This window comes from Oncorhynchus nerka, linkage group LG7 (genome assembly GCF_034236695.1).
Source record: "Oncorhynchus nerka isolate Pitt River linkage group LG7, Oner_Uvic_2.0, whole genome shotgun sequence".
NCBI classification, from domain to species: Eukaryota; Metazoa; Chordata; class Actinopteri; order Salmoniformes; family Salmonidae; genus Oncorhynchus; species Oncorhynchus nerka.
Window position 1 is genome coordinate 49663581 of NC_088402.1, and position 24005 is coordinate 49687585.

A 24005-nucleotide genomic window follows, 5' to 3' on the forward strand; every position below is an offset into this window, starting at 1 on the left:
CTGCCTGATACGGCTCTCCAGAGGGTGGTGCGGTCTGCTCAACGCATCACAGGGTTCAAACTACCCACCCTCCAGGACAGCTACAGCTCCCGATGTCACAGGAAGGCCAAAAAGATCATCAAAGATGACAACCACCCAAGCCACTGCTTGTTCACCCTGCTACAACCCCAAAAGGTGAGATCAGTACAGGTGCATCAAAGCTGGGACCGAAAGACTGAAAAACAGCTTAGATCTCAAGGCCATCTGACTGTTAAACAGCCATCACTAGCACAGGGAGGCTGCTGCCTACATACAGACTGGAAATCATTTGCCACTTTTAATAAATGGATCACTAGTCACTTTAATAATGCCACTAATATTGTTTACATATCTGGCATTACTCATCTATGTATATACTGAACTTCCGGCGCTGACAAAGATGGCCGCCTCGCTTCGCGTTCCTAGGAAACAATGCAGCTCTGTCAATGCTCATCCATGTATTTATGTGTATATATTCTTATTCCATTCCTTTGATTAGTGTATATTAGGTAATTGTTAGATATTAATGCACTGTTTGCTACACTCGCAATAACATTTGCTAGCCATGTGACCAATACAATTTGATTTGAAATAACATTCTCCTGGCAGATCCCTTTTTAAGTGTGTATATAGACCAATAAAGAGGTTCTGTAACCATTTTTTGACAGACCCTGTAAGGAAAGCCTACCACATCTCAGTCTTGGTTCCAGTAACTGATGTAATAGCATGGACAGCTTGGTTTAGCCCAGGAGCTGAAGATTCAATTTTAAGGCACAGTGAAGCTAGGTAGCTGCCCATGACAGTGAAAGTGCAATTAGTGATGGATGCAATTGCCATGCAGTTGCGCTCCGACAGTCAAATTTACATTTGTAAATGCTTAACACAACCGTATTGACAAAACGAGTCATGTGACGACCATGAAGATGGCGCATCTTACAGTATATAGCAGTTTTCTGAAAATGTCTTGCCCCTCAATACCAGTTTGGACCGGCGGACAATATCACGAGTGTTAATTATCGTCTGACTCAACCCAATCGCGGGGACCCGATATCACAGCGTTGTTGATCATTGGGAATCCGACTTGGTAATGAACCACAGGCTAATGACTAACCTGGAAATACATAAATAAACCGTAAAAAAACATTCCCGTTCCTATCGAGATGCTGCTGCAACAATAGCGTTTGGAGATTTAGATGACCGTGTGTATTGGGTAGGTGGACACCGAGACTGCATCTTGTGTGACTAGGAGACACAGCGAGCAGAGCAGACCGGGAGATAAAGGAACCGCGGGCGAAGACATTGGTGGTCCATTATATGTTGTTGCCTATAATAGCCTATATTTCTAACGAGTTGTAGCCTAGTCCCGTTCGATACATAAAGAGCCGGGGATATTCCTATAGCTTTCATTTAGCCAAATCCTCCCACGATATCGACAGAATGAGGCTTGGTCTCCAGGTGGGAAAATAACAAAAATCCCAAGATGTGGATACCGACAGAAGAGGAAAAAATCGGAGTTGGTGAGTAGATTCAGTATTTATCTGGCTATTTATCTTTTTTTTTAATGAATTATTTTCAATGTGATTTACTTTTCTCATTCAAAACGGATTATTTTCTTATGAAGAAGCGCTGTGACGATCACAGCTTCGGATTTGATATCCTGTTTGGTCATACAGGTTATTATATGTAACTGTAAGGTATTCGCATCAAACAGTCACAATGTCTAGTGTTTTAAATTCATGTAATGAGGCTATAGCTTACAAAACACAAGTCTATCAGCTGTGCTTAATGGCTGAGGATAACCTGACAATAAGAAAAGGTAAAATATCGGTTATTGCGTGGGATGATATCGCCTAGTATAGGCATGCTACCTCTGTATGCCTGTATCACCAGTGGCTATCCATAACCTAGTCCTACAGTATGCTTATCATTCATTCATACTAGGCTACATTGTATGTTTTGAAAATGCGTCAATAATTGTGTTCAGATAGGCTCTGACGCTCTTCAATGCCTATCTGAAAAGGCATTCGACTGGAAACCACGAGGGGCAATGGGATAGCGTTATGCCAACAGGTGTAGCCTAGAGTCTGAGTATGCGCATGCTTACCTGTCGGCATTTGTAACACAGCACCACGACTACTTAGCTACTACTACTACTACCACCATCTGTGATCTACAACCACTATGTCATAATGCTCAAGCCGAATCATTGTGAAAAGTGCTAGTAGCCCCAGAGGTAATGGGTCATTTATATCAGGAGTATTGGAACTATCTGCAAAATGTTCCTGGCGATTTGAATGAGTCATGTTGAATCAGTTCGCTCAGAACACACACTGCACTGCTTGTTGTAGTATAGGTTCGACAAAATACCCAGACTCCAGAACTATTGATTTGTGTTCAACAAAGAGAAGTCATTGGTGGAGAACGGGAGAGAAGCAAGTTTGAGAGCACACAGTGTACTGTACCTTTTGATTTAACCAGCCATCCTTTTCGTTTCGCTGTCCGTGGTGCTGAAAATTATGCTTCAACCAACCGCGTGTCGCTGTCCAGGGTGCTGAGACACAGAAAGCAGCGAATATGACCAGCGTTTGTCAATTCCGGTGGCACAATTTTGTAAGCGCAACATTGCAGTGCACACACCTGATTCAGCTAATCAACTAATAGTCACGCGTGTTAGTGGTGGGTAGAACAAAATGTGAAACCCTGTACGTAGGCCCACGATTTGAAAAACACCGGAGTAGGCTACAGCCAGAGGCAAGGGACTGCACACTGTTAGAAGACCCGCGGTGTCCATTTCGCTCTACTACTCAGAATTTTGCCAGAGTAAACAAAAGCCACATATTCATCAGATTTGTGGGCTGCTGCTAAGGTTTGATGCTTGATATTTGAAGCTGTCCTTGTGAAAATCATGTACAATGTTGAAAGCTACAAACTGACATTGAGTTTTCAGTTTTGATTGGAAGTATCTACTATTGCATTTGGGACACATTTCTTCATCCACCCAATGGTCAGGATTGGGGCAATTGTATCCGTTCCTAGATCCGCGTTTGGGGCAACTTCTACTATACAGTTTAAAACGAAGTGCGGTATCTGATCCTAGATCTTTTTTAGAGGTAACTTCTACCATACTGTCTAAAAGCTGCTGTACTCTTCTCTGTGGGCCTCATTCCTCCCATCTTATCTTAATGGGCACAGGCTAACAAAGAGAACATATAGAACCCAAATAATGAAAAATGGAATATCTCCTTTTAGACAACCTCATTATTTGTTTTTTTTATTGGACATAATACGTCTCTGTGAATGTCTTCGTCACTATACAGTATCTCACCCTGTGTCCTCTTCCCAAACTTAGCAGGTGATTTGCAGGTAGTTCCAACAGTTGTATCTGGTGGTAGTGAGGTGATATGGTAGTTGGCAATAGCTGTACACATGACTGTATTCACTTCTCACTCTGGTTCAGAAACATCTGCCCCTCATGTGGCTCTGACATTGGCATGCCCTTGCACCTCCACATGCAACGGCTCAAGTGCAACTCAATATAGAAATAAGTTGAAGTCGGAAATTTACATACACCTTAGCCAAATGCATATAAACTCAGTTTTTCACAATTCCCGACATTAAACCTAGTACAAATTCCCTGTCTTAGGTCAGTTAGGATCACCACTTTATTTTAAGAATGTGAAAGGTCAGAATAATAGTCGAGTGATTTTATTTCAGCTTTTATTTCTTTCATCACATTCCCAGTGGGTCAGAAGTTTACATTCACTCAATTAGTATTTGGTAGCCTTGCCTTAAACAATTTAAACTTGGGTCAAACGTTTCGGGTAGCCTTTCACATGCTTCCCACAATAAGTTTGGTGAATTTTGGCCCCTTCCTCCTGACAGAGCTGTAACTGAGTCATGGTTGTATGCCCCCTTGCTCGCACACGCTTTTTCAGCTCTGCCCACAAAATTTCTGTCGGATTGAGGTCAGGGCTTTGTGATGGCCACTCCAATACCTTGACTTTGTTGGCCTTAAGCCATTTTTCCACAACTTTGGATGTATGTTTGGGGTCATTGTCCATTTGGAAGACTCATTTGCGACCAAGCTTCACTTCTTGACTGATGTCTTGAGATGTTGCTTCAATATATCCACATAATTTTTCTTCCTGATGATACAATCGATTTTGTGAAGTGCACCAATCCCTCCTGCAGCAAAGCACCCCCACAACATGATGCTGCCTCCCCCGTGCTTCACCGTTGGGATGGTGTTCTTCAGCTTGCAAGTCTCCCCCTTTTTCCTCCAAACATAACGATGGTCATTATGGCCAAACAGTTCTATTTTTGTTTCATTAGACCAGGGGACATTTCTCCAAAAAGTGTGATCTTTGTCCCCATGTGCAGTTGCAAACCGTAGTCTGACTTTTTTATGGTGGTTTTGGAGCAGTGGCTTATTCCTTGCTGAGCGGCTTTTCAGGTTATGTCGATATAGGACTTGTTTTACTGTGGATATAGATACTTTTGTACCCGTTTCCTCCAGCATCTTCACAAGATCCTTTGCTGTTGTTCTGGGATTGATTTGCACTTTTTTGCACCAAAGTACGTTAATCTCTAGGAGACAGAAGGCGTCCCCTTCCTGACGGCTGCATGATCACATGGCGTTTATACTTGCGAACTATTGTTTGTACAGTTGAACGTGGTACCTTCAGACGTTTGGAAATTGCTCCCAAGGATGAACCAGACTTGTGGAGGTCAATTTTGTTTTCTGACGTATTGGCTAATTTTCCTTTGATTTTCACATGATGTCAAGCAAAGAGGCACTGAATTTGACGGTAAGCCTTGAAATACATCCACAGGTACACCTCCAATTGACTGAAATGATGTCAATTAGCCTATCAGAAGCTTCTAAAGCCATGACATTTTCTGGAATTTTCCAAGCTGTTTTAAGGCACGGTCAATTTAGTTTATGTAAACTTCTGACCCACTGGAATTGTGATACAGTGAAATAATCTGTCTGTAAACAATTGTTGGAAAAATTACTTGTCATGCACAACGTAGATGTCCTTAACCGACTTGCCAAAACTATAGTTTGTTACCAAGAAATTGTGTGAAATTGAGTCATTGAAGAATGAGTTTTAATGACTCTAACCAAAGTGTATGTAAACTTCCCATATAACTGTGAATTAGAAAGTCATGGCAATTTGAAGCTATGACATCTTGGACAATAATATGAATGGACAGCCATAATTAAGTAAAGCAGGAGATACAGCTAATGTCCAATTGGTAGGGGGATTACAGAGTTTGGTATACCCTAAGCACCATTTCTTAATGGTTTTAACCCGCTGAGGACACAACCACTCATCACCTCCTTTGCTGCAGGTTGTTAAACAGAGCTTGAGTAACAACCCTTCTGGAATCAATGGGATTTCTGCTCTCATCAGTAGAAAGTTGAGCGTTAGTCCAATATGGCCTATTTTTAAACATTTGTGTATGTGTGTGTTGCGTGCGTCTGTATGTATGTAGGTGGGCGGCATGTGTGTCTGGTGGCATCTGTGTATGTGTTCGTGTGTGTTTGCGTGAGTGTTTGCTCTTTTGAAATGTAATAAAAGGTAACGTGGTCATCAAGTAGTCATGTGATCTCCACTGCAGACGGGTGCCATGCTCACTCAGACAGATCTGGTTGCTGTTCTGAAATCAGATCTGACAAAAGCACTCGGGTACTCGCGTGGCAGAAGTCCTTAGGTTAGCAGGACCTGAGAACAGCCCAGTGATGCGGTGTGTGTCTGAGTGAGCGTGCATTCAGGTCATGCTGAACAGCATGACTCATTGGGCCAAACAGAAAAAGCTCTTGTGTCATTTTTTACTTTGCCATTTGAGTATCTGGGACAGGGTTACTGAAATCTAGGAGAGAAGCAGGACCTCCGGGGTCTGCATGCTTAGTCACAATGCATTACTGGAATGGCTAAAGGAACTAATCTGTGATGCGCTTCACTGTGATCACCAGCCCTACCAGTAATGTTTTGGATTGGCTCTGAAAGCATCCAGGAAGTTTCTATTCAATACAGCACTTAAATAATAGTAAAACAATCACAGATTTAAGAATGAACTGCATACAGTGGTCAGAAAGGGTAAGACGCATTGTACATCAGTAATGTGATGTCCTTCAAGACATGTATTTCTCTGTAGTTTTAGATGATCTTGCAAGTAAAGATGCCGCAGTTTAAAGGGATAGTTCGCCCACGTTACAGAATGACACATTGGTTTCATTACCCGGCAAGCTTTCAATGGACAAGGTATGACAGCAATCTGTGCTTTGTTTAAGTGTCCCTAGCACTGTTTCCAGTCATGGGACCAATATTAGCATTTTTTTGCACATCATCTGAAAACATCTATAATTGATTGTGAAGCTCAACAAAGTTGCTTATATATGATTTCATTCGATGTGTGAAAGTTTCTGATATCGTCCCGTGACTTGAATGGGATATGTCATTTTTTAAAATTTGTGTGAACTGTCCCTTTATCATCCATCTGCTAGTGTACTCCTTTCTGTACATTCTTTATGGTACCATAAAGCCTCCTCAGAAACCATGCTCACCCTCTGTGTACTGTTATTATGCTGTCCCTGTCTACAATTTACTATGTAAATACATTGCTTTTGCTTCAGTTCATGTGAAGTTGCCCCAAAAAGAGATGTTAGGGTTGCATTTACTCTTGTTGGTGGGGTTTGATGCTCGCTGCCCTTTAAACTGCCCTTCAGGGCATAGTACAGTACAATCTAGTACAGTATGTCTGTCTCTCAGCTTTGTTTTCCTGACCATGTGTGCTGTCTGTTTGCTAAATGTTTCCATCAACACAGAATCAAAGCTGAACTGAGAGAGCAGTAACCTACTTACCTCCATGTTCCATTAAGCGATATTTACAATGAGTGATGTGTATGTCTGTGGTGAAAGAATAGATAGATCATTCTTGGATGACTGTGACTTCAGTCTGGAGTTCATTATCTTATCGCCAGAGAAACTACTTTGATTTTCATTTTGATGAATAGTTCTATAAAACATTTTTTTTTTTCACTTTGTGTCATTTTGATGACCATACAAATAGGTGCATAGTAATGATCATTTTGTGTGCTGTGCATATTTGAACGAGGCTATTTACATGGTTGATTTAGCCTGGGGACTGAGAGAGTGACACACACTGTAAAGACCTGGGTTGAATAGATAGACAACTATACAAAAGGCTTTGTAGACATCCATGTGATATAAAAGTGAACAATGTAAACACTGTTTTAAAAAGCAAGGATCAATTCAACTGAGCTTTTTTTCTCTTGTTCACTTTACAAACCTAACAAAAGATGACTGATAGGAGCCTGTAACTCCACAACATTGGCTTACTAATTTACAAAGCAACAATGACTTAACCTTGATCTCTGTCATCTGTGTAGGTAAGTCTCTTCCTCTGTGTGTGTGGGTGTGTGTAAGTCAGTCTCTTTCTCTCTGTGTGTGTGGGTGGTTGGGTGGGTTTGTGTGTGTGTGGCCCTTCTCTGTTTTCACACTGCAGGGAGCACAAAACTGCAGCATCTGCCTACCATCATTGTACATTGTGGGCCCACATAAACTGCTGCTGCCTTTAAAAAAAATGGCTTCAGCTGAATCTCTGCAAAAATAAGATTTAATCTGAATTCCAAAGTTGAGGAATTAAGGAACAACTTCCTAATCATAAGCAGGCTCCTCAACTAACATCAGTTTGTTGCAAATCATCAACAATGGCACTTCATGCAACCTAATACTCTAACATAGTTCATATACGTTTTTCCTTTTGCCCATTTAGATATTACTCTCTCACTTCACTACTTTTACTGTACATTTCTGTCTTGGTTTGTGTTTTCCGATGAGTGGACACTGCCATTACCGTTCACTGTTGGCTACTATTTTACTCACACCGGTTGTTGATTGTGGAAATGCCTTGCTTCTGCCAGGTCTCATTTATCACACACCCTAATGTACTCGCACATCAACATTTTCAGTTTGAATCTGAACTCTGAACTCAACTGTTGTTGTTACAGTCACTCCCTGTATTGCTACATTGTACAGTAACTATACTGTTGGGGTGGTGATGGGCACCACCCCAGTAGGCCTGTGATTGATAGATGGAAAAGGAAGTGAGTTCAATACTTTTAAGTAATGCAGGTTTGCTTGTTTGTTTCTGAGTTTGCGTCTCAAATGACACCCAATTCCCTATATAGTGCGTTACTTTTGAGGCACAACATGGGGAATAGTGATGTAATTGAAGATACTATATAGTGCATTACTTTTGAGGCACAACATGGGGAATAGTGATGCAATTGAAGATACTATATAGTGCATTACTTTTGAGGCACAACATGGGGAATAGTGATGCAATTGAAGATACTATATAGTGCATTACTTTTGAGGCACAATATGGGGAATAGTAATGTAATTGAAGATACTAAATAGTGCATTACTTTTGAGGCACAATATGGGGAATAGTGATAAAACATGGATCCACATTTCAGCAAGGGAATATTTCAAATCCAAGTAAAGAGCAGTGTCAACAGAGCCTGTGAAATAGAACCACAATCTCCAGTGAAACAGTCCCATCTTGTTCTGACATGGACACTCTGCTGAGGGTCTCATAATGGTTCCAGTGTAATTAAGCAACTTACACGAACTAGGGGACATTAAAAGACAAGGACTTTGAAGTAGAGAATGTTTAGGCCAGGTTGGTAATAGACCTGTCGCAGAGTTAGAGAAGGTGACAAGAAGATCCCTCTTCAAGTCTTTCTCTCTTGTCACTTAGATGGTTATATGTTCAGATTATCTCGCTCCATCTCTCTCTCTCTCTCTCTCCATCTGATCTATGCCCTGTGCTTGTGATTTGGACCCTGTGCGCAGCAGCAGCACATCTATATTCCTGCCTTTTTAAAATGCCCAGATCCCTGCAGCAGTTATACAGTGAAGAAAGCCCTACAGTTTTATAGATGATCTGTTGCCATAGCTACCGTAGCAGAGGAACTAAGTGCTCGTTTCCCACAAACCGAACAAGTGCTCTGGCCTCTCCCTTCTCCCCTCCCCCCACTCATTGGGTCCCCTGACTGGGTCATTAGCATAATGACTCACACAGAACTCTCCTCCAAGGGCCACCATTTGTGGGTTTTGGAATCGTGAATGGAGCCCTGTCGTCGCCAAACAAGTTTGCCTTGTACTGAGGCCTGTAGACATTACATCTCTGTTCTGCTGTTAAGTTACTCTGCTCCTCGACTGATGCACCATTTAAGAGGTATTAAAGGTAGTACTCTATAGTACGGGTCCCCTGAAGATGGCGCTAATGCATCCTTAATCATGTTCTCTGAGTCACAGTATTTGATTCAGCCAGCAGTACTCTGCATACTTTAAAGGGCATTGGTTGAATTTATGCTGCAGTGAGAACACACATACAGCACACAGTTCAGTTCAGCATTGAAGATTTATGCACAGATATGATGGAGGAGCGTTTACCCCTACTGTTTAGCAGTAGAATGTGTGCTATGTGTAGGGTCCATATTTGGAGACTTAACTTTACATTGTATTAAAATTAGGACTGCTTAAGAATCAGTTGCCTTAAAATGCCTACACACTTCAGGGAGGGGGGCCTGTTTCCAGTTGGTTGAGCTGGGGCTCCTTTGCGAGGACTGTTTGGGGCTTATAAAAAAAAAAAAAAAAGCTGTTAACAGCTCGGCGACAAACCAAAACACATGCTGTTTGAAAACATGACTGATGGGGAGGGATGCACCTCGTGGAAAGTAACACAAGGATAAAGCCAAGGACAGAGTATCTCATCCTTAGGCTGGGCACTTGACTGTTTCTGTTTACAGGAAAGGGATGTAATGATGAGCAGAGCTTTGAGTCTTTGAGTAATCTCTATTCACTGAATAAACAATATCATAAAAAACAAACACGTTGGCTATAACAGAAACAGACATAACTTCATGAAGTTTATAATGTTTACCCTTTTTATTTTTTCTCAGTTATTTGTAACTTCCGGGGCTCAGTATGTCAGGCCCTGGTTCTGGAGATAGGAGAGACGGTGCAGATCCTGGAGAAGAGTGAAGGTAAGAGCTGCTGAATAACAGTTTATAGAGAATAACATTGTATAGTATAGTATACTCACTTTACCTTCAGCTAAAAAAAGCACTTTGGTGTGTGTGTGTGTGTGTGTGTGTGGACATATCAACCAGCTGAACAGGGACTATGAATCTTTGGTTTCTCTTTAGGTTGGTACAGAGGGTTTTCCACCAAGAAGCCTTCAATCAAGGTAAACACATCAGCCTTTTTCTTTTAGAATCACACTTTACATTCACTGCTTGTATTGCCGCTATTATTGAGAGTGGTCCTGTTTGACCAGGCAGCTATCAGCCACTGTTTGTTTGAAGCTATTTTTTCACAGCAAAGTGATTCCTCATGCAAACCTCAACCTCAGCATGCTTACTTTTCTTAGTGTTGTCATGTTTGGGCACCGCAATTAGTATGTGTTAGGTGCAATCTACCATATTTTCTCTCCTCTCTGTGTGGCAGAGAATACGATGCACACTTTGGATTTCTGGAGGCGTTGTATTGGATGAGTAGCGGTACATATACAATAAGAGTTACACCATTTATTTTATCAGTTCACCTTCCACACCCACACATACATACTGATGGATCATCTGTGTTAAAAAGTGTTTCTACCGCTCACACAGAGGCCTACAATGTGGCACTGTGTTTACTGTACACTTCATCTTGCTTCCAATGAGATGAGTGCAATGGGAGAATATGTTGGTACTTGCATCTAAGATAAAAAGCATGAAGCCATTTGTGTTGAGAGCGAGAGACACCGACCCATCCATCCATCCACCCACCCACTATCAGGCGTCTCCTGCTAGTACATTCCCTCCAGAGAGCCTGCTCAGGCTGCTGTTTTGACATGCAGTTCCATGTAAACTGGCAAACCTCACCTCCAGGTAGTGCTCCATTAACACACTGTCTCCAAAAGGTACAATAAGATGCACAGAAATGCAACAATACATCACGAAATGACAAACAGGGTTTCCTTTTCGATTTGGATTCGATTACAAAGTGTGCAGGCATTCATCTTCATTTTTTCTATGGTATTATTAGTACTTGCCTGCACCTGTGGAAGTTTGTTGGATGTGTACGTACACTATGTTTGAACTAAATAGGTCCAGCACCTCCAGGCAATGTTCCACTATAGCTGCTGCCATCGATCTGTTCTGCACTGCAGTTCATGGTTAATATATATTACTGATGCATCCACTTCCGATCCAATCAATTGTTCAGTAAACCATGTTTATAACTGTACCTGTTTTTTCGGCATCATGTTCCAAATCAAAATGTCTGACACATGATACCAATCACTGAGTAGCTTTTCATGAAAAACATTCAAACCCCCCTTTTTCTTCACAATTTCGATTTTGTCTCTTCGTTGCAACTCCCAAATGGGCTCGGGAAGGCGAAGGTCGAGTCATGCGTCCTCTGAAACATGACCCGCCAAACTGCGCTTCTTAACACCCGCCTGTTTAACCCGGAAGCCAGCCGCACTGAAACACGTTCACCTGACGACCGAGCTCAGCCTGCAGGCGCCCGGCACACAACAAGGATTCACTAGAGCACAATGAGCCAAGTAAAGCACCCCCCCATAATCTGAACGATGCTGGGCCGATCGTGCGCCACCCTATGGGACTCCCGAACACGGCCGGTTGTGATACAGCCCCAGTGCCTGAGACCACTGTGTCACTCGGGAGGCCTCATTCAGTCAGTATCTTAATAAGCTGTGAAACCAGTGAAGAACCTGTGATACCTTAGTCTGGCCCTGGTCCCAGATCTGTGTGTGGTTTTACTCCTCTTCAATGGCATGACAGTGATAGACAATACCTCTGCTGCCTCATCATTCTTCTGAGTCAAGCTGAAATAAAAGGTCAGTCAGATTGAGTTGTCAGGTAACATACTGTTCCAGAAAGACACACTAAAACTCCTCACAATCCTGCCAGATAGCTAGAGGTCTTATGGGATGCCAATGCCCGTTCTGCTCTCACTACTCTCATCAGCTAGTTACAGTCCCCCACCAATACGCCTCCATTTTTATGTACTCTTCCTCCCACGTTCCCTCACTTGCCCTCATACTCTCCCTGAGCTGCCACAATTAACTGTGCTCACTGTGCCCAATTCATCACATCTGGCAGATTAGAGCCAGAGAGAGGAACTGCAAGGGTGGCAGTTGGCACTGTTCTGTCTCTCATGCCCTTCCCAGCGAAGCGACAATTGGGGCTGAGCTGCTGCATATTCAGTTTGTGTGTGTCAGAGAGTTAGAGCAGTATTAAAATAGCCACAATCTAAGCGTAGCTTGTTGCTACAGTAGTTTTTCGTCTGTCAAGAACTCCGCTCCTCTAACTACTGCTCCACATTACAGTTGACCAATGCATATCATGTACAACACAGGGACACACACATGCAGCATGTGGGACATACTGTTTACATGCATGCAGAGCACAGGACTACGGTCTTCAGTTGCAGCACCTTGCCACATTTTTCTCTTCTACTTCTGCCCTTTCCATCCATCAGGGTATATTCCCAACCAACTATGTGCACCTGAAGAAATCCACAGTCACCAACAGAGGGTGAGTCTCTTCCTGTTAAATCATATGAGCCCAGTTTGTCAGAGACTGAAAATTATTGCCACCCGTGATAATGATGTGCAAAAACTACTATATCAAGTGAATAATACAAATACTGAGCTATATTGTCTGCAAAAACAATGGGGAAATTATATTATTTTACGACAATTGCTCAAAGAAAGAGATTTTGTTGAAACTAAAAAAGATGAGGGTCAAAGTTATTGGCACCCCTCTGTTCAATACTCCAGCACCCTCCCCTTGCGAGGATAAAAGCACTGAGCCTTTTTCCTAAATGTTTTATGAGATTGGAGAACACATTGGGAGGGATCTTAGACCATTGCTCCATACAGAATCTTTCCAGATCCTTGATGTCCTTCGTCTGTACTTATGGACTGCCCCATTCAATTCAAACCACAGGTTTTCAATGGGGTTTAAATTCGGAGACTGTGATGACCCTTGCAAAATGTACAGACGAAGGACATCAAGGATCTGGAAAGATTCTGTATGGAGGAATTGTCTAAGATCCCTCCCAATGTGTTCTCCAATCTGAGAAATGTTTTCGGAAAAACCCCTTATCTTTTCGAGATTAAAAAAAAAAAAATCTTTCTCTGAGAAATTGTATAATTTCCCTTTTTTTTTTTTGTGGTTTCATACAACAGCTCAATATTTGTATTCATTTTATACAGTCTTTTTTGCTCAGCTTTATCAAGGGTGCCAATAATTTCAGATATAAGGTGCAGAATCACTGGTTAATGGAAGCCAAATGAAGCTCTATCTTTTCCACAACATATTGTAGAGCTGCCATTGGGTAAGATTTATTAATCAACAATGGGGTGGTGTGTGCATGTCCCACCCATTTCTGTTGCCTCGTTTCCCTCATCACTGATCTGTGAGGATCTGTAGTTAAACGGCATTAGGTCTGCTCTGCCAGTGAAGCATGCTTCCACACACACATACACACACACACACACACACACACACACACATACTACTCTCCCACGGACACACACGACACAAGTGGTCATCCGAGTTGTGCTGCTGTTTAAGGCACACAAGCTGTTCATGGCAGTGGCAGCAGAGAGAGGGCAGTGCAAAGACAAAGGGAGGCAGGCAAGCTCTTATACCAGCCAGTGTTGATGGAGATTAGATCTGCAGGCAGGGATCAGTGACAGTGTGGACTGGGAGGATCGTTCATAGTGTTATATCACCACCCTCCTGTGCACTTATAACACACATTCAGAGAGCTCTCGTTTGCTTCTAAAACAGGTGCAGACTTGGAAATGGTCATTATTACACTTCCCTGCTCAAAGGGTTGAATTTGGGAAATGTGCATTGCAGTTTAGTCTGGTTAATGATATGAAAACACCTACTTGTTATCCCAGTGCATCAGAGCTATAGAGTATCATTCTGGCTTGTTATGTTATGTAATGGATGGACTGTCTTGTGTTTTTAACTAGACACGTTTTCTATAGAACAAATGTATGCAATACATTATAGAATCCATTATAGAATCCAAAGCCAGAGTGCAGAGAACCACATTTCACAACATAACCTGGCTATCTTCTCCTTTTCTCCTGCTTAAGGTCTTTCATTTAGTCTCATAGTTGGTACTCTGAAATATAAATTGTCCGTTGTAGTTTTGCTCTAGTGATCTTTATAATCCTAATTTCACAATTGAGTGAAATATAGTTTTTCCATCATGAAAGAGTTATGTCATGACAGTGCCAGCACAGGGCAGTGATCGAAGTGTGTGTGTGTGTTGGTTCGTTCAATTGTGTTTTTGTGTTTCTCTATTTGTACTGTCGGCAGATATGTCTGTGTCAGTTTTAGGTTTTCGAGTGTCTGACTCTGTTTCTATAACTGTGTGTGTCTCACCCTAGGCTGTGTGAGACGGTGGTGCCTCTGGAAGATCCCATTATCACTGAGACCACCTCCACCCTGCAGGAATGGGGCGTGCTGTGGAAGCAACTCTACGTGGTCAGTATCGCCTCACACGGACTCCATTTAAATGCAACGTACAGGGTTAGAAGAGTGGTTGATCAGAAAGGGAAAGAGGACAGGAGCTGCACCCACCCCTGCGTTACATACTTAGCTCAAAAGATTTGATGAGATACATTTTTACCTGCAGTATGCAGTGTTCACCTCATTCAATAGCTGAAAAAGCCATGTCTATTTGCAAAAGACTGGGGGATAGCAAAAACCATTGGGGTTGAACATACTGTATATACATCCCCTTCCCATGATTCCCCATAGTGTGTCATATAGGCTGTAATTCCACTCTTCATCGTCTTATCCTGCCTATGTATCTCCCAAAATAGTCATTGTCTATAAATAATGTCGTAGTAGATAGCTATCATAGGCAATTTCACAGAATGTAACTCTGCCATTACTATACTTCTTTGCCTAACCTGGTCCCAGATCTCTCTGTGCCGTAGCCAACTCGTCTATCGTTGGCATGCCATTCATGACAATGACAGTCAGAGGAGATGGCTAAGGAACACTGATCTGTCCCTGGATAATGTTTATGTTATGGGCTATTATACAGTCATCTTAAAACTCAATGCAGTATTGTACATTCAGCCAGCATCATCATCACCCTGCCACTGTATAAATGTTTATGGAGACCTAAATAAACCCTAATCCTGCTAAGTGTGGAAGGGGCAGGAGGATATACGTAGCTGAGGTTTGACCTGAGCAGAGGGAGGGAGATTTTGTCGAGCTTGGCTGCCAGCGACTTTTTACATAACCTATCACTGAGGACTGCTCATGCTCAGAGCAACCAAGGAGCCTAGGGCAGGACTGTGGTGATGTAACTTCCTGTCAAGCACAACAAATTCGAACCACTGATTTAACACTACTCATTTCGGGCACTCACTCTGCCCCCCTGTGTTGTAGCCAGTGTAGCCAGTCACCACGTTTACCATCCATAAAAACAGGATGTATCTTTGGCTAAATCAGGGGTGTCAAACTCATTTTCCCCGGGGGCCGCATTCGTTCTTCGAGGTCCGTAGGGCTGCACTGAAAATTGGTTATATTTCGGCGAGATATATATATTTATATAGTATAAAAATGGTCCTCTATCCATTGTTCTTGGAATTTTTATGCTCCTTGACTTTCTAGCTAGGTGATTATTAGTGAGCTGTACACTAATAATGTAGGTCCATTATCATTTCTACACAGTTTGGATTTGATTTTAGTCATTTGCAAGTATATATATACTTGGAATATTATTTATAACTCGCGGGCCAGATTAGACCTCCTCGCGGGTCAGATCTGGCCCCCACGCCATTTGTTTGACACCCCTGGGCTAGATGTTTACACATTTTATTTGTTTTCATTTAATGTTTTGCGCTCAAGGCATATTGCAATTAGAATGCATCGCGGTACCTCAGGGAGCGATGGCCTTTGAATTAGTGTGTATCTGTTGTAATGTACATAATTAGGCCTCACAGAACAGCCGACCGAGAGGCCTAATCGGCTCTGACTAAAATCGTTGTTTTCCTACAGCCACCAGCAGGTTGAGAACATGGAATGTTTACCCTAATTAAATGTCCATGAATGTTGTAAATGCGGTTAAACTTTGCACTTATCTAAACTAAACTGGGAGGTAGTGTGGGCTTGTCAGGCCAATGGGAGGAATATAAAATGCTTCAATTAAAAGTGCTGTCCTTGATCATGGAGAAAAACTACATTTGCTGATGAAACCCTGTAAGGACTGAGTAGGACATATATTTATATTTGTATAATTAATTGTGCTGGTACTTTAGCTCTATCAGTGGAACTCATGTGGTAACTATGTAGCCTCCAGTAGAAAAGAAATACCCTTGTTGGTTGTTTGTTAACAGTGAAACAGGTTTCACCGAACACCCATTTTCCATTATAGCTGTATAATTCCTGCATAATTATTTAATGACACAGCCATGCTAGTGTGTTTCATTAACACTCATTACAGTCTCATAACCCTGACCTTCTACTACTGTCAGGAGGAACACTTGCAATCTAACAGCAGCTAGTTGCTTAGTTGTGTGTTTCATAATGGAAGTTTATTTAAAACCATGGATTGAATCATGAGGGTGCCTGGAGCTGGAGTTGCTGTTACTTCCATAGCAGACCAGGGAACTCTCATAAGAATAGAGATACTGACGTAGAAACGTCAAGAGTCCAGATCAATATAGACATACTTTATTGTGGGAATGTCCAAGAGCCAATGTGTTATGTTACATGTATGTTTTGATCATATTGTTGTGTGTGTGATCCCCACAGAAGCACAAGGTGGACCTGTTCCACAAGCTGCGTCATGTGATGAATGAGCTCATTGACCTGCGCCGGCAGCTCATCCAGGGTCACCTGGCCCAGGACCAGACCAGAGAGATCAAACGCCACATAACCGTGCGCCTGGACTGGGGCAACGAGTGAGTTGATGTAGTGTAGCGCATGGGCCAGGGCCCATATCATGTTTGTGTGTGCATTTGTAATACTGTATCCTGCTACAGAACATAATGTAGATGTAATGTATTGACACGGTCATTTAGCAGATTTGTTTATACAAAGCGATTCCTAGATAATCTATACAGTGGGTATCATAAGTATTCACCCCCCTTGGATTTGTTAAAAAAAAATATGACTGATATACCTTGATTACAAGGCCCTCCCTCGCTCTCCCTTTGTCAAATCAGATCCCGCCTCCGTTCTGCTCCTCCCCACCTATAGGCAGAATACACCTCCCGTGGTAAGGATTGTTCATCGTTAATCTGATCAATCGGAATCTATGCTTCAAGATTGTTTTGATCACGAGGACTGGGAAATATTCCGGGTCGCCTCTGAGAATAGTATCGATGTATACACTGACTCGGGAAGGGCATAGAGGATGTTGTTCCCACTGTGACGATTCGATACTTATCCAAACCAAAAAACTTGTATAGATGGCAGCATTCAAGCAAAAATTAAAGCCCAAATTACCACATTTAACCATGGCAATGTGACTGGGAACATGGACGTGTACAAACAGACCAGCTACGACCTCTGTAAGGCAATCAGAGGCAAAACGGGACTTGCGCTGAGTGTAAAAAACATTAAGGACACCTTCCTAATATTGAGTCATACACCCCCCCTTTACCCTCAATAGCCTAAATTCGGCTGTGCGTGGACTCTACAAGGTGTCGAAAGCATTTCACAGGGATGCTGGCCCATGTCGACCTCAATGCTTCTGAAAGTTGTGTCAAGTTGGCTGGATTTCCAAGTTGGCTGGATTTCCAAATTGGCTGAATTTTTGGGTGGTAGACCATTCTTGACACATGGGAAACTGTTGAGCTTGAAAAACCCAGCAGTGTTGCAGTTCTTGACACAAACCGGTGTGCCTGGCAACCTACTACCATACCCCATTCAAAGGCACTTAAATATTTTGTCTTGCCCATTCACCCTCTGAATGGCATACAAACACAATCAATGTCTCAATTGTCACAAGGCTTAAAAATCCTTCTTTAACCTGTCTCCTCCCCTTCATCTACACTGATTGGAGTGTATTTAACAAGTGACATCAATAAGAGATCATAGCTTTCACCAGGATCCACCTGGTCAGTCTGTCATGGAAAGAGCAGGTATCTTTAATGTTTTGTACACTCAGTGTATGTGGCAGGGACTCCAGACAATCACGGATTATAAAGGGAAAGCCAGCCACGTTGCGGACACCGACACCTCGCTCCCGGACGAGCTAAACACCTTCGCCTGCTTCCAGGACTGTGCTCTCATTCTCCATGGCCGACGTGAGTAAGGTATTTAAGGGTGTTAAACCTCGCAAGGCCATCAGCCCAGATGTCTTCTCAGAGCAAGTGCTGACAAGCTGGCTGGAATTTTTTAAAGAAATATTCAATCTCTCCATATCACCATCTGTTGTCCCCACTTGCTTCAAGGTGTCAACCATTGTTCCTGTACCCAATAAATTGAAGGTAACTGAACTAAATTACTATTGTCCCGTAGCACTCACTTCTGTCATTTTTATTATTTTTATTTTACCTTTAGTTAACTAGGCAAGTCAGTTAGGAACACATTCTTATTTACAATGACGGCCTAGGAAAAGTGGGTTAACTGCCTTGTTCAGGGGCAGAACAACGATCATGAAGTGCTTAAGAGGCTAGTTAAGGACTATATCACCTCCACCTTACCCGACACCCTAGACCAACTACAATTTGCATATCGCCCCAACAGATCCACTGATTAAGCAATTGCCATTGCACTGCCCTATCCAACCTGGAGGAGAGAGATACCTATGTAAGAATGCTGTTAATAGACTACAGCTCAGCCTTCAGCACCATAGTGCCCTCCCAAGCTCATCACTGAGCTCAGGGCCCTGGGACTGAACCCCTCTGTGTGCAACTGGGTCCTGGACTTCCTGATGGGATGACCCCAAGTGATGAAGGTAGGCAACAACCACTCTGCCATGCTGATCCTCAACACGGGGGCGCCATAGGGGTGCGTGCTCAGCCCCCTCCTGTACTTCCTGTTCACCCATGACTGCATGGCCACCCATGTCTCCAACTCAATCATCAAGGTTGCTGACAACAACAGTGGTAGGCATGATTACCAACAATGATCAGACCGCCTACAAGGAGGGGGTGAGAGCCCCGGTGGAGTGGTGCTAGGAAAATAACCACTTCCTCAACGTCAACAAAATGAAGGAGCTGATCGTGGACTACAGGAGAGGGCAAAAAACACACCCCAATCCACATTGATGGGGCCGCAGTGGAGAGAGCCAAAGCTTCAAGTTCATCTACGTGGATATCACTGACAACCTGAATTGGTCCCTTCACACAGACGGCATGGTGATGAAGGTGCACTCTTCAACCTCAGGAGGCTGGAGAAATTTGGCTTGGCCCCTAAGACCCTCACAAACTTCTACAGATGCATCATAGAGAGCATCCTGTCGGGCTGCACCATCTGCAACTGCAGGGCTCTCCAGAGTGCATAGTCTAACGCATCACTGGGGGCACACTGCCTGCCCTACAGCACATCTACAGCACCCAGTGTCACAGGAAGTCCAAGAACATCATCAAGGACCTGAGCCACGGCCTGTTCATCCCGCTATCATCTTGAACTGGCTCTCTTGAGGACCGCCACAGGAAAGGAAGACCCAGAGTTACCTCTACTGCAGAGGATACTTTCATTAGAGATAACTGCACCTCAGATTGCAGCCCAAATAAATGCTTCACAGAGTTCAAGTAACAGACACATCTCAACATCAACTGTTCAGAGAAGACTGCATGTATCAGGCCTTCATGGTTGAATTGCTGCAAAGAAACCACTACAAAAGGACACCAATAGTAATAAAAAACTTGCCTGGGCCAAGAAACACGAGCAGTGGACATTAGACCGGTGGAAATCTGTCCTTTGGACAATGATCCAACACACCTCCAGGCTGTGTAAGGACTATTTGACCAAGAAGGAGAGTGATGGAGTGCTTCATCAGATTATCTGGCCTCCACAATCACACGACCTCAACCCAATTGAGATGTTTTGGGATGAGTTGTATCGCGTAGTGAGGGAAAAGCAGCCAACAAGTGCTCAGTATATGTGGGGACTCCTTCAAGACTGTTGGAAAAGCATTCGAGGTGCAGCTGATTGAGAGAATGCCAAGAGTGTGCAAAGCGGTCATCCGGGCAACACTTTAAAGAATCTAAAATATATTTTGATTTAAAACTTTTTTTTGGTCACTACATGATTCCATGTGTTATTTCATAGTTTTGATGTCTTTACTATTATTCTACAATGTAGAAAACAGTAAAAATAAATAAAAACCCTTGGATGAGTGGGTGTGTCCAAACTTTTGACTTACTGTGTGGCTGAAGTATTCATACCCCTTGACTTATTCAACTTTTTGTTGTGTTACAGCCTTAACAAAATTGTTTTTCCTCACCCATTTACACACAATATCCCATAATGACAAAGTGAAAACATATTTTTATTTTAGCACGTGTATTGAATTGAAAATGAAATACAGAGATATCTCATTTCAATTAGTATTCACACCCTTGAATCAATACATGTTAGAACAGCTGTGAGTCTTTCTGGGTATGCCTCTAAGAGCTTTGCACACCTGGATTGTACAATATTTGCATATTACTTGTTAAAGATTCATCCAGCTCTGCCAAGTTGACATCCATTTTTAAGTCTTGCCATAGATTTTCAAACCAATTTCAGTCAAAACCGTAACTAGGCCACTCCAGGACATTCAATGTCATCTTGGTAAGGCACTCCAGTGTATATTTGGCCTTGTGTTTTAGGTTCTTGTCCTGCTAAACGGTAAATTTGTCTTCCAGTGTCTATTGGAAAGCAGACTGAACCAGGTTTTCCTGTAGGATTTTGCTTGTGCTTAGCTCTCTTTACATTCTTTTTTTATCCTAAAAAAAACTCCCTAGTCCTTGATGATCACAAACATACCCATAAAATGATGTGGCCACCGCATTGTGTGTTGGATTTGCCCCAAACGTAATGCTTTGAATTCAGGACATAAATTGAATTTCTTTGCTACATTTTTTGCAGTTTTACTTTAGTGCCTTATTGCAAACAGGATGCTTGTTTTGGAATATTTTAAATCTATACCGGCGTCCTTCTTTTCACTGTAATTTATGTTTAGTATTGTGGACTAACTGCAATGTTGTTGGTCCATCCTCAGTTTTCTATCACAGCCGTTAAAATCTGTAACTGTTTTAGTCATGATTGGCCTCATGGAGAAATCTCTGAGTGGTTTCCTTCTTCGTCTCAGACAACTGATTTAGGAAGGACAACCTGTATCTTTGCAGTGACTGGGTTGTACCACAACAAAATGTGGAAAATGTCAAGGGGTGTGAATACTTACTGAAAGCACTGTATATTTATGTACAATATAGTGTGTATTTATTTATTTATATATAACACACTACCTTTCAAAAGTTTGGGGTCACATAGACATTTCCTTGTTTTTGAAAGAAAATCACATTTTCTGTCCATTAAAATAACATCAAATTGATCAGAAATACAGTGTAGACATTGTTAATGTTGTAAATGACTATTGTAGCTGGAAACGGCTGATTTTTAATGGATTGTCTATATAGGCGTACAGAGGCACATTATCAGCAACCATCACTCCTGTGTTTCAATGGCACGTTGTGTTAGCTAATCAAATCAAATCGAATTTATTTATATAGCCCTTCGTACATCAGCTGATATCTCAAAGTGCTGTACAGAAACCCAGCCTAAAACCCCAAACAGCAAGCAATGCAGGTGTAGAAGCACGGTGGCTAGGAAAAACTCCCTAGAAAGGCCAAAACCTAGGAAGAAACCTAGAGAGGAACCAGGCTATGTGGGGTGGCCAGTCCTCTTCTGGCTGTGCCGGGTGGAGATTATAACAGAACATGGCCAAGATGTTCAAATGTTCATAAATGACCAGCATGGTCGAATAATAATAAGGCAGAACAGTTGAAACTGGAGCAGCAGCACAGTCAGGTGGACTGGGGACAGCAAGGAGTCATCATGTCAGGTATTCCTGGGGCACGGTCCTAGGGCTCAGGTCCTCTGAGAGAGAGAAAGAGAGAATTAGAGAGAGCATATGTGGGGTGGCCAGTCCTCTTCTGGCTGTGCCGTGTGGAGATTATAACAGAACATGGCCAAGATGTTCAAATGTTCATAAATGACCAGCATGGTCGAATAATAATAAGGCAGAACAGTTTAAACTGGAGCAGCAGCACAGTCAGGTGGACTGGGGACAGCAAGGAGTCATCATGTCAGGTATTCCTGGGGCACGGTCCTAGTGCTCAGGTCTGGAGCAGCAGCATGGCCAGGTGGACTGGGGACAGCAAGGAGTCATCATGTCAGGTAGTCCTGGGGCATGGTCCTAGGGCTCAGGTCAGTTGAAACTGGAGCAGCAGCATGGCCAGGTGGACTGGGGACAGCAAGGAGTCTAATCCAAGTTTATCATTTTAAAAGGCTAATTGATCATTAGAGGGGCAAAAAAGTATTTAGTCAGCCACCAATTGTGCAAGTTCTCTAACTTAAAAAGATGAGAGGCCTGTAATTTTCATCATAGGTACACTTCAACTATGACAGACACAATTAGAAAAAAAATGGGGTGTCAAAAACATTGTAGGATTTTGAATGAATTTATTTGCAAATTATGGAGGAAAATAAGTTTGGTCACCTACAAACGAGCAAGATTTCTGGCTCTCACAGACCTGTAACTTCTTCTTTAAGAGGCTCCTCTGTCCTCCACTCGTTACCTGTATTAATGGCACCTGTTTGAACTTGTTATCTGTATAAAAGACACCTGTCCACAAACCCAAACAGTCACACTCCAAACTCCACTTTGGCCCAGACCAAAGAGCGGTCAAAAGACACCAGAAACAAAATTGTAGACCTGCACCAGGCTGGGAAGACTGAATCTGCAATAGGTAAGCAGCTTGGTTTGAAGAAATCAACTGTGGGAGCAATTATTAGGAAATGGAAGACATACAAGACCACTGATAATCTCCCTCGATCTGGGGCTCCACGCAAGATCTCACCCCGTGGGGTCAAAATGATCACAAGAACCGTGAGCAAAAATCCCAGAACCACACGGGGGGACCTAGTGAATGACCTGCAGAGAGCTGGGACCAAAGTAACATAGCCTACCATCAGTAACACACTACGCCGCCAGGGACTCAAATCCCGCAGTGCCAGACGTGTCCCCCTGCTTAAGCCAGTACATGTCCAGGCCCATCTGAAGTTTGCTAGAGAGCATTTGGATGATCCAGAAGAAGATTGGGAGAATGTCATATGGTCAGACTAAATACTTTTTTGCCCCACTGTATGTTAGCACAGCTGAAAACTGTTGTGCTGATTTAAAGACGCAATAAAACTGGCCTTCTTTCGACTAGTTGAGTATCTGAAGCTTCAGCATTTGTGGGTTCGATTACAGACTCAAAATGGCCAGAAACAAAGACCTTAATTCTGTAACTCGTCAGTCGATGCCTGTTCTAAGAAATTAAGGCAATTCCATGCGAGAAATTACCAAGAAACTGAAGATCTCATTTTAATGCTTCTTTAAATCAGCACAACAGTTTTCAGCTGTGCTAGCATATTTGTAAAATGGTTTTCTAATGATCAATTAGCCTTTTAAAATTATAAACTTGGGTTAGCTAACATAACGTGCCATTGGAACACAGGAGTGATAGTTGCTGATAATGTGCCTCTGTACGCCTATGTACATATTCCATAAAAAATCAGCCGTTTCCAGCTCAAATAGTCATTTACAACATGTCTACACCGTACTTCTGATCCATTTGTTGTTAATTTAATGGACAAAAGTGCTTTTCTTTAAAAAACAAGGACATTTCTA

The 24005-nt window shown here is 42.5% G+C and overlaps 1 protein-coding gene across 1 annotated transcript in view; it reads left to right on the forward strand.

Moving 5' to 3' along the window:
• Positions 1-24005, forward strand: part of LOC115131828 (dedicator of cytokinesis protein 3-like) — a 60608-nt gene that overhangs the window by 344 nt on the left and 36259 nt on the right. Inside the window, 7 exon segments of the mRNA XM_065021073.1 lie at positions 22-174; positions 1233-1320; positions 10019-10102; positions 10265-10305; positions 12609-12664; positions 14542-14638; positions 16925-17073. Coding sequence (XP_064877145.1) covers positions 22-174; positions 1233-1320; positions 10019-10102; positions 10265-10305; positions 12609-12664; positions 14542-14638; positions 16925-17073 — 668 coding nt within the window.